The sequence below is a fragment of the Berghia stephanieae genome, chromosome 8 (genome assembly GCF_034508935.2).
Source record: "Berghia stephanieae isolate SIO BIC M18660-M18661 chromosome 8, UCSD_Bste_1.3, whole genome shotgun sequence".
In the NCBI taxonomy this organism is placed as follows: Eukaryota; Metazoa; Mollusca; class Gastropoda; order Nudibranchia; family Aeolidiidae; genus Berghia; species Berghia stephanieae.
This window is the reverse complement of record NC_088367.1, coordinates 43,344,364-43,356,863: the sequence shown is the minus strand read 5'-3', so window position 1 is coordinate 43,356,863 and position 12,500 is coordinate 43,344,364. Positions and strand designations below refer to the sequence as shown.

The following is a 12,500-nucleotide window of genomic DNA, read 5'->3' as shown; positions in this document are numbered from 1 at the left end:
ATAATGATATAATCATTTGTAACATAATATATATAAATTATAAATTAAATGCGTATGAAGTTTTGCAGCAATGAAATAATCATCATATCTACAAAAAAATATCATGTTTAAAGTTGTAATCTCATGTAGGTATTCTGATGCCACTAGCACTAGAGTGGATTTTTATTCTTAGACATCCAAATAGTATCGAATTATAAAATTATATATATATATATAATATTATATTATATATATATATATATATATATTATATATATGACACAACAACATTATAATACACACAGAAGATGGAACGATATTACACAACAAAGTTTGTTTTTTTGTTAACTAAGTTTATGTTTGTGAGATGTGGTGGGCGTTTATAGAAGGAGTGGGGGTGAGAGGGAGGGCGAAAGGGGGGGGGGGGGGGGGGGACGTGAGCAGGATGGTATTGGCGTGGGGAGTGGAGACAGATTCCGATAATATTATGATTTTTAATCTAACCTATATGTTTCTTTTGAGACTTTACCTAAATGTTGGTAACAATTTAGAGCTACCTAATGTCAAAGATATTACAACATGGTCCTTGAATAAGATAATAATAATATTATTATGATATTCGAATAATAATAATAAAACACACAAAATGAATTTTTTAGAGATAAATTGTGACTCTTCGCTTTTAACTCGTTAATGAGGTACTAGAGATAGCCAAGGAGTGTAATTGATTACTATCATTTTGATATGACGCTTGCCTAGCAAAGATAAGTCATCCGGTAGACTCAATGTATTTTCAGATTGTTAAAAATTGGGCTACTGGGATTTGCATCGTCACAACAAATAAACACATCCTTGTTTTTGTTGATTTTTTTCTTCTGTTGTTCTGTGCTGACGAAAGGGTTTGCCTTCATTCGTCTTAAAAGTTCGTTAAAAAAAAAACAAAAAAAAAAAAAACATTTCCAAACTTCATAAAGCTATAATATCATCCTACCGTAAAGAAAATGCGCTATACACATACAGATTGTCAGGATTAAGATAGGGGACTGATGAGAATGAGAAAACATAATAAAGGCGATATAAAACTGACACATAGACCGGTCTACTTATAATTTAACGATTAAACTTTGTTACTTACACAATCTATATTTATAATATTTATAGAGTGTGTTCGATGAAAACAATAGAGTCTAAGAAATAATATTTATTTCGTTCATCTATTTACTTATCTTTATACAAATTATAGTTTTTACAAGTCCAGTCGTCAGAATATTCAAACTGAAACCAACAGTGACTCAACAAAACAGATAAATGTATTATTTGATTGTTGAGAAAATCACGTGATGTTTAATTCATCACGTGACTACCCACTCATGTTTTGCTGACGTCACTGTTTTATGAGCAATTTTTTCAGGTACTGTATTTAGGTTTGGAGATTTGCAACCAAACTCGATTTGAATATAGAGAGCATAGGTTTAAAGTGGGAAATGTTGCTATTTAATAACAAAACAAACTTTTTCAAAATTTTGGCAGGAAAATTTTACTTTAAATATCGATAGATTAGTTCTCTTCTCTTTACCGACCATTTTCAAAATTTTCACTGACGTCATATGGAAACAAGGGGGGCCCGATAGCTCAGTTGGTAGAGCACTCGCTTCGCACGCAAGGGACCATGAGCGATCCCGGATGCAGTCGAGATTATTCTGACCCCCTGTTCCACCCACCAGTGAATGATTTGGCGCAAAATACTTTTCTATAGACTAACGTCCTATCCAAAGGAAAGCAAGCAATTGCTATTGTCCGTTTCACGGTATAGAAACCGGGATAAACTCCGGCTCCATGGGCCGAACGGCTCTAAAGGACTACATATCGACACAACACATAACTTGAATTTTGTTGAGCAAAACAAGCTTTATAATATTGTAAATATTTCAAAGCAACGCTTTTTCTTCTTCATTTCTTTTCATTTGTATAAGAAATCTTAATACAAAAAATGCTGGTTGCATCGTAGCGATTGTGAGGATTTTCCTATAGTTGGTAAGAAAAGGGTTAACCAATATGTTCCACCAACTTGTCAAAAAGTCTTTAAACCTGAGACTTCTTTCAAGTGCTTGGTTTGATGCTTTTTGACATAAATACTGGTTTATCTTGATCTATTGATATATAGAGTAAAAGTTTTCTGATCAAAACGTACGAAAAAGATCTTTTGTCGTAGTTAAACAGAATTGTGAAATTGATATGATATATAATAATTATACGTATAATAATAAATATACTATGGGCTGTTTGTTAGTCTTGAATTGTGTCCCTGCTTTAATTCTGTTGTTAATGATGAAGATAGGAATAGTAATAATAATAATAATAATAATAATAATAATAATAATAATAATAATAATAATAATACTAATAATAATGATAATGATGATAATAATAATAATTAATAATAATAATAATAATAATAATAATGATGATGATGATGATGATGATGATGATGATGATGATGATGATGATGATGATGATGATGATGATGATGATGATGATGATAATAATAATAATAATAATAATAATAATAATAATAATAATAATAATTAGCGAATTATTTTTACAAAAATAAAAATGACAAATGGAACACGATCTATTAAAGCTTTCAAAAATATTTGTATAATAAATATCTTTCACATAATAAGGTTATTTGAATAATATGTCTAACCATTGCTCTCCCATAGATCAAAAGTCATATAGATGTGAAAACAAAATTGTTAGAATTCAAAATACACTGTATCATCATTACATTTAAGATACCTCCTTTTGGTAGAAATTATATAATGAATTCTAAGAATTCTGTTTCCTACGAGTAAATTATTAACAGAAAATATAATGTGTTGTTCGTTTCATTTGTTTTAGTAGGATTAAATCAAACATGCTATCTCTCTCTCTCTCTCTCTCTCTCTCTCTCTCTCTCTCTCTCTCTCTCACACACACACACACACATACATATACGTGTACATAAAGTTTTACCCATGCATTGAAAAGAATGAATTTGACTAGGTTTGAATTGAAAATTAAGTTGAAAATAGAATTGATTGAAATATATCTACAAAAATTGGGGAATTTGTTTTAGTTTTGAGAAAAATATTTGTACCCGTTTTTACTTTTTTAAGAATGAGATGTTTAGGTTTTATAATTCACGAATAAATTTGATGAGCAAAATTTATTTGGAAACATTGGAATTTTAATTTATCGTATTTGAATCTTTCAGATAATTGTGCATCTGTCTAGTCACTGGGATAATTAAAAAAAAAAAACAACAAAAAAACGAATTGATCAAAGAAATTACGATTCACTAAAATAAAATATAAAATTAAATTAAAAATAACATTTTAATCGAGTTGAACCTCAAAGTCCCTGGATGTTTGTTAGTAATGTTCGAAAGTATTTTACGTCATGTGATAATAATATTTTTGGGGGGTAAAATTTTTTAATATAAGCATTTACTTTTTATTCACAATATTGATAACCCAAATTGTCATGGGCTGTTTTTGTGATTGAAATACTCTCATATCAACACGTACTTATTTGCAAGTCTGATAACCTAAATGATTGCGGCCTCTTTGTTGTTTTGCAATACCATTACAACAATGTTAAAACCGGCCCTTATTTACTTTAGGTTATCAGACGTGTAAATATGTACACATTTGTTTCAATGCAGTTTTATTGACATTGAGTAGAATATAAAATAATTTAGACTAACATTTCTCAATCAGGGCCAAAAGACTATGTAAATATTATGTAAATCGATGATTTGTATATAAATCGATGCTATGTAAATCGCCATTTCAAATAAAAATGAAACAAAGTCTTTACAAAAAAAGTATATAAAATATACTGTTTTATTGTGCATCTTTCTGGGACTTGTTAAATAAATGTGACTCGTCGTTTGAATGTGGTGTTATGATGGAGCAGGATGGAGCAGCAAAAAAAATGAATTGTTGATTTCCAATTTGCAATCAAAATGAATAACCAGAACTACGAGCTTTTAAGACTTTTGCAGTTCAAAACATAGAATTTATTCTACCCCAAAATATAATTACTTTTTACTTGTTAGTTTCTTTAAGCATCTAGACTTTTATTTCTCTTGGTAAGTCAGAAAATGTGACCAAAAAGTCCCATGTTTCTGACGTTTAAAATCTATATAGACTACCTAAGCTATCCCGACATAATACAGTTTTGAGATGATCGGTTACATTTTAACTTACCCAATGTACGAATAACATTTATTTATATAATTAATTAATTAATTAATTAATACTTGATTTGTTTATTATTATTTCATAGAATTTCCAGAGCTGTGTATTTCATCGGTTCAGATTCACAATTACAGTATAGATCATTTATGTTTCAGCAGGCTAACGATGCATGCTTTTGTGATAAAATCTATTCATAGCATGACAAATTGTATCGTAACAAATTGAATAAAACATGACAGTCAGGATTGAGTATTGTTGATGTTTGTTTCATGAGTGCTTCGGCGCTTGCGACATTTTAAAGGGTCACGTCACGACAGCGCCAGGAATTGAGTATTTATTGCTAGAACATTCACAAGTTAATAAAAGGACATTATTACAATGATAACAGTATTAATATCAAACCATCCATATGTGTGTGTGTGTGTGTGTGTGTGTGTGTGCGCGCATTTGTGTCTTGTTTTAAGCATGTATTATGTAGCATTTCAATATCGTAAAGGTAATCCTTCTTGTTTTGGGAGTTGTATACACGATGTAATATCATGAAAAATGAACATCTCTGTTTTTGATGTGTTTGTCCTTAAGATTGATGATGAATAAATGTCCGACTATTTCACAGTCTGGGTTTGTTGTGTTGAATGGGGCAGGCAGAACAATTACAATAATGAATGATGGTAACGATGCTGTTTCACAACAACAACAAAAACAACAACAACAACAACAAGAACATCAACAACAACAACAACAAAACAATCAAGTGTTGTGTTGAATGCATGTGTTGAAGTGTCGTTTTAAAATAGAAACGTACAACTTGAGCGAAACGATGAGGAATTTAGTTCCATTTCTGGTTGTCTGGGATATTTATATATGACCCATCACCTCAAAACGTTATAACATCGATCTGATTTCAATGCTGAACATTGAACCCTTAGCAAAACGTTAATAGTGTGATTTAATTCATTTGTTTATAGTCAAGAAAAATAAAACAATTTCCTAAATAGACCTCCCCCACCCCACCCCACACACACTCAAAGTTCATATTTTGGATGTTTTTTAAACATCAAATTCACTTTCCGACATTTGGTTTAATCCGACAACACACTAGATTGAGACGTCGAAACACATGTTATGTTGACTGTTGATTTAGTGATCTGAATGAAATAATAAACTGTACATGATATGAAAGTTGAAGACATGTTGTAGCCACTAAATGACGATAAACCCCATCATTGACAAGCTTTGACATAAACGTGGACATTAACTTTAAAAAAAAAAAAAAAACAATATAAAGATGGATGATATGAACAAAACAAAATTTACTTGAAAACAACAAGTTTCAAACGATGCCCTTATAATATTATGCTTACAAAAAACAATCCTTAGACATTTTGTTTGAGGGTCTCGTTGAAAGTAATCCACGAAACGTGTTATGAATCTAGATACCTTCTTTTGTTTTTCTCCGTGTTACCAGAGACACAATATTATCAATTTTTAAAAATCCTTATAATAATATTATACTCTTCCGTTAATCTTAAATCGGTCACAATGATTGAATTGAGAGCTTATTATTCTATTATGTCTTGTCTTAAATAATCCACAAATCATATTTGTTTTGGTTAAATGACTCCGGAGTGACTGTATATCTAGGTATGATGATGATAGTGATGATGATGATTCTTTTCTTCTTTGCGATGATTTGAGATTTGAGATTTTTTATCTCTGGAAGTTGGTCAATTCGGGTTTTAGATGCTCACGACAGCAATGCCCAGGTTCTGGTCCCGACTTCTCAAAGAAATTTAAAAAATCTGCTGATTCCCCTGATCTCCAGAAAGGATCCATGACATTTGGTCTGGAGCAAGTTCGTGTGAGGCTCGGAGGTGAATCTTTGTTGACCATACTGTGGTTCTGTTTGTATAATGTGATCAGCGCATGTTGAACAGATGACTATATATCACGTAATTCAAGATATATCACTATGCTGCTCTCCTTTCGCCTAATGAATTAATTAAACCACGAGACGTCACAAATCTCACCAATGGGATTCCCAAACGCTTCCGTGAATGATCTGATGTGGAATAACTGAGGGTTTAAACCTCAAGATGCGATGCTGAAAAATGACAAGCCTTATGAATCTAGATTTATACTCTCCTTTCCCGAACATTCCCGAATCGTCAGGACTCAAAGCAACTGTGATCCAGTGAAAGTCCTGTCTGTCTCGCTCATTGTTCTCATAAATGTCTTCAAATCATCACAAAATGCTTGCACGCCTAGGATTTGGCCTTGGCTTCACTGAAGTTATCCTATCCCCTATTAGAAGAGGACGTCCACTTCTGAAGATGTTTGGAATAAGGATGACTGGCAATGACGAGGCAATCTTGATTTGAAACATTTATCGACCGACCAATCAATGCCGCTGAATTTTCAGGAATTTTACTTATATTCTTAGTTTGACAAAGAGGATTCAACGTAGCCTTTAAACGTTCCTTCAGAATGTTTTATGAAGAACTTTGAGATTCACTCCTAAAATGCATCTTATTATGATGAAAACATCAAAGTCTTCTTATTCGATATTATTGTAACGAATAGTTTGATGGAGACTTTGTGTATGTTCCTATTCATATGACCATTTGTGTTGGGATAAATTGAGTATTCCAGTTGTAGGGTTAGTATAATATAATAGTAGTTGTAGTAGTAGTGGCTTATTAACAATGCATCACCATGGAAATTCTAATAACAGAAATCCCACTGTGTTGTAAAGAAGAATTATTATTAAAAGCATTACTTCCCAGTTTGATTTAGTTGAAGTTGCGAGTAATAGGTGGTGATGGTGGTAGTAGTTGTAGTGACGGTACGGTACTTTCAGTGAAGAATTAATTCATAATTGTTGTAATGACGACACGTGACGTACTTTTAGCGTCATTGTAGACGGGGCCAGTAATTTGATGGAGCCATGGGGCCCATGTGATGGGGCCCTGACATGTCTTGGTGTCCTCCTGGGACTTGTATCGGGACGGACACGCCAGGAGAGATGAGACCTGGGAAGGAAAAGAAATGGACTTGAGTCATAAAATATGAATTTGATGAACAAGTTTTTAATTGATATATTTTTTATTGCTTACGATGTAAATGATGATCATAGTTATGATCATATCTAGGAATTTTTGACTTGAACCTTTCTTCTTGTTTTTCAAGCGGGTTTTAAAGGCACTTGACCCAAGCAATCATTTTTATAATATATATATATATATATATATATATATATATATATATATATATATATATATATATATATATATGTTTTGTTATGTTGTGTTATGACGACATATATTTTATGTAAGTGGTTCTAAATTGCAGGTTTTATGAACTTTAACAGTTACATTGCTTGATTTAGTTACCGTTCAACGTTGATATCGTACATTGTTTGACTTTGCGAAGAAATAAAGGATAAGAACAAAACAAACAAACAAACAAAAAAACAAAACAAAAACAGAAGAAAACAATGATGATGATGATGTATACGATGACGACGACGACAACAACAGTAAATCACAAAATGAAGCTATCATACCTGTGGATGTGGGATTGTGAACTGACTGTCCCATGTGACCTTGAGGCATTCCTACCCCAGAGGCACATGGAGATCGCGTGTAGTTGCCAAGTGATAAGGGGTGTTCGTAAGATCTGGGACCGTAATCTGTAGACAAGAATCAATAGATCATAAGCTTTATATGAAACGTTCTATCTCATACAATGACAAAATTGTAAGATCTAGGACCGTAATTAGTTGAAAAGAATAGACCATGAGTTTTATATGAAACGTTCTATCACATACAATGACAAAATTCTAACAGAGTCGTCTTTATGTGATAACAGTTTCCTGTCCAACAACTACTCGGTAAAGGACCTTCCATCTATGGGTCACAATGAAGCCATCTCTGTTTGTGTCACCAGATACTTTGATTTGAATCGTCCGGTAATTCTTAATTAATGTGAACTAATAGATAAATCGGATACTTCCCATTCCATTACAATGATTGTTTTTATGGGAAAGAAATCATATCCCTGGGACCCTGGATAGAGGCAAAAGGACTTAGGATTTGAACTTGTGGAAGGTGGTACCAACTAAAGGATTAAGCAATTGCCATTACTTCCGGTTTTAGTTTCATGAGAAAAAGCAGCTTCGAATGCCTACAGTACAATGTTATGATAGTCTATCCAAAAAAAAATGTTCACACTCTTGAATTGGATTCAATAGTCTGATGTCACGCGCCCGGCAACGGCGGCCATCTTGGTTCTAAACTGTTTTATTCTTTATGCTGGCGAGAACTTTTCATTCCCTTTTCATATGCCTTGTGATTAGAATGTGTAAAAGTCAAAACATGATCAAATTGATGGGGTTTTTTTCCCCTCTGGATACGCTTTTAAGCTCGCCGGAGAAATATTTCATACGGCGTCCGCCATTGTTCCGATAGTTTAGAGCCAGTGTTACTAAGTTACCATACGTCATTAGGAAGGAAGTGACGGTACGACTATTGAATCCTATTGTAATGAACTTTACAGGCATCTCTATAGCAAAATGCGATGTTCTACCAGAGGCTCTTTGGTCTCCGGATCGTTACCACACCGAGTTTATTGACGACACCTCCACAGCAGGTCCACCTCCATGCAGAATGGCTGTCGTTTGACGGACCATAGTCTGTTGGCCAACAACCAATGTCTCCAATGGCAGTTGTACCATTTAAGCAAATTTAATTTGTATCTTACCGAAACACTAAACAAATGCCTATTCCCCGATATCTATTTATACTAGCTCCCATTAGATATAAAACCCGGAAGGCATCTCTTCAAATTCAGAGGAGGCGACACGCCCACCCCATGAACCTTGGTGGTGCCATGTTGGGTTATTGAAAAAGACTTAAGGACAACTTTGATTTGTTTATCTTATTATTTTATTATTTTTTGTAATTGATAACAAGAAAATGGTGTTTACCTGGTAACATGCAGGAATATGAGGAGGACGTAGATGACTGGAGGCAATTGGGGTTTGGGGGGATGGAGTTGGGCAGACTGTAACTGGTGGGCATTGGTGGTACGTGGCTGTGGACAAAGGGACAAGGGATGTTGTTGGTCATAATGAGACGGGAGCGGTGATGATTATGACGAGGAAAAGGAGGAAGGAGGAAAAGGAGGAAGGAGGAAAAGGAGAAGGGGAAGAAGAAGAAGAAGAAGAAGAAGAAGAAGAAGAAGAAGAAGAAGAAGAAGAAGAAGAAGAAGAAGAAGAAGAAGAAGAAGAAGAAGAAGAAGAAGAAGAAGAAGAAGAAGAAGAAGGAGGAGGAGGAGGAAGAAGAAGAAGAAGAAGAAGAAGAAGAAGAAGAAGAAGAAGAAGAAGAAGAAGAAGAAGAAGAAGAAGAAGAAGAAGAAGAAGAAGAAGAAGAAGAAGAAGAAGAAGAAGAAGAAGAAGAAGAAGAAGAAGAAGAAGAAGAAGAAGAAGAAGAAGAAGAAGAAGAAGAAGAAGAAGAAGAAGAAGAAGAAGAAGAAGAAGAAGAAGAAGAAGAAGAAGAAGAAGAAGAAGAAGAAGAAGAAGAAGAAGAAGAAGAAGAAGAAGAAGAAGAAGAAGAAGAAGAAGAAGAAGAAGAAGAAGAAGAAGAAGAAGAAGAAGAAGAAGAAGAAGGAGGAGGAGGAGGAGGAGGAGGAGGAGGAGGAGGAGGAGGAGGAAGAGGAGCGGAAGAATGGACTGAGTAGGATTCAAAGTCTGACTCGAAATCGAAGTTTTTGAAATCGAACCAAAATGGTGGAGTGGTAGAGAGCTATAATTAAAATTAATTTATCAGTCGATCCAAACACAGTAATTCCTCAACCTCTCCTCCAGCAGGGAAAAGGACATATCATTCCTTACGATACAAACGTTTTTTTAATTCATATTTGTTTTATAAATCACAACATTTGAAGTAAAATCTGTGCTATATTAGAAAAAAAAATTATGTTTGTTTTGCTCAACTAAAGTATATATGTGACCCTTCGCCTCAAAACGGTATTAAGTCTGATTGGTTAAGATGTTGAAAAATTGAATTTTTAGCCAGAAATATCAGACTTCTGTTGAGTTTATACGATTTATTGGGTAGAATGGCAACCATATTATAGGGTGCTAAGGCCAACAATTTATTTTTTTATTTTTGACCAGTTTAACATTTAATTCGGCTTTTAAGCATCTGGTTCGTTTCGACATAATACCGTTTTAAGACGATGGGTCACATATGGTATGTATTTATCCATTTAAAATTTGATTTTAAAATTTTAATTTGTGCGTTGGATCTGTATGACATTCCAGTAAAAATCTTGAAAATAGTTGCTAAGTGGAGAGTAAATGTGCGGCTATGTGGTCTAGTGGTATGACACTCGCTTTCGGATCGGAAGGTCCTGGCATAGTTGAGCCCTTGGAAAAGGCTCTTTACCCACATTCTCTCACCGTATTCAGGTGTAAAATGAGTACCTGGCCGTTAACAGCGTTGTCTTTGTCCGAAAAATTGTAATATCGCCTAACAGGCGTCATATCCCGTCCTACATGTTAAATGTTGCTGTTGACCAGGGACCCCTTATAAAGCGCTTTGAGCACATTTAGTGGATATTGCGCTATATAAAAGCTCATTTTTTAAATTTTTTTTTTAATATAGCTAGTTCTCTATGCTCTTTGCTGAACTTACTTGTAGCTTTCGGGCATGGATGGGATTGGCTGAGGGATGGAGGGCACCCCACCCATTCCTGGAACCCCTGGCACCCCAGGCATGGCGGGGTACATCCCATTGCCGAAGCCGGGGTTGATGGGAAGGCGGGTAGATCCATTGCACACGTCACGCCTCTGGTTTCGAAGCTTCTCCTCCCGTCTCCATTTGGCGCGTCTGTTACTGAACCAGACTTGGATTCTGGCTTCTGGGAGGTCGATCTTCTGGGCCAGACGCTCTCTGGCGAAGACGTCGGGATAGTGTGTCCTCTCAAATTCTGGAGACAGTTGAGTTCAAAACGTAAATCTTTTTAATGGTTATTTATTTATTTATTTATTTATTGGGGGGGGGGTGTCTTTGGTTTGCTTCTTTTTATTTATATTTAGAAGGGGGGGGGGGGGGGAAGAATGTTGTCTTTTCTATTTTTTCTATTCTTTTTATACATAATTCTTTAAAACGTAAATTTCAATGTTTTACACCGGCTAAGTGATGAAGTGATATTTTAAATTAACTCCTAAATAATATGTAGATATATAGAAGATACATTTTAAAAAAAAATATCAATAAGCAGGTAAATCAAATCAATAAATAATCCTGTATTGTATAAGATCGTGTATTATCTGACAATGTCGACACATCTTAAAAAGCTTTCCACACCAGAGTTGAAAAAAAAAACCCCAACAAAATAACAACAATCTATTAATATTTGTATCTGCCTAATGGTCGCTAGATAAAACAATTTTTAGTCTCTTTAAGTCACCAGAGTATTGGGACTCTACTTCGATCTAAAAATCAATGCAGTTATTCTTTATTTATTACAGAAGATAATCGATCTCTATTTTTTCGCTCAATCTCTCTCTTTTTTCTCTTTCTGACTAATAACATCTCTTTGCCTCTCCCAATATAACCACCCCTAGCCTCTCTCTCTCTACTCTCATCCTCATCTTCATCTCTCTTCTATCTTTCTTCTATCTACTCTATCTATCTATCTATCTATCTATTATCTATCTATCTACTATCTATCTATCTATCTATCTATCTATCTATCTATCTATCTATCTATCTATCTATCTATCTATCGATCTATATATATATATATATATATCTATATCTATCTATCTATCACTATTAAAAAATTATATAAATCTTCTATCTATCTATCATCTATCTATCTATCTCTATTATCAATCGTCTATCTATCTATTATCTATCTATCTATCTATATCGATCCCCCATCTCACCTTCTCAGTACTCTAATCTACCACTATAAAATCTTCTATCTCTCTTAATTTCTCTATCAACGCTATCCATTGCTCGTCTATTTCCAACATTTCGTCGCTCTGACTTCCTAGATCCATCTACTACAAATCACTTAAGTAATGAAATCGTGACAACTAATGATATAATAATTAATCTACTATTATTAATATAATTGTTCCACGACGTGATCACGTTGTAAGAACTAAGACAGCATACAAAATTCGTTCATATTATATTTGCTCTTGAAGCCAGCGCAGTATTGTGTCTGATTTCACATTGTGTCTGACATGGAAACTATTGT

At 34.0% G+C, this 12,500-nt stretch overlaps 1 protein-coding gene across 1 annotated transcript in view; it reads right to left on the bottom strand.

The window, feature by feature from the left end:
- Positions 1–5,897: 5,897 nt before the first annotated feature.
- The window catches only part of LOC144978728 (paired box protein Pax-6-like), a 115,683-nt gene continuing 109,080 nt past the window's right edge, over positions 5,898–12,500 (bottom strand). Inside the window, exons 8-11 of the mRNA XM_078925160.1 lie at positions 10,922–11,216; positions 9,211–9,317; positions 7,789–7,914; positions 5,898–7,255 (exon numbers count right to left, since the gene is read on the bottom strand). Of these exons, the coding sequence (XP_078781286.1) occupies positions 7,137–7,255; positions 7,789–7,914; positions 9,211–9,317; positions 10,922–11,216 (647 nt within the window). The 3' untranslated portion in view covers positions 5,898–7,136. The remainder of the gene's footprint in view (positions 7,256–7,788; positions 7,915–9,210; positions 9,318–10,921; positions 11,217–12,500) is intronic.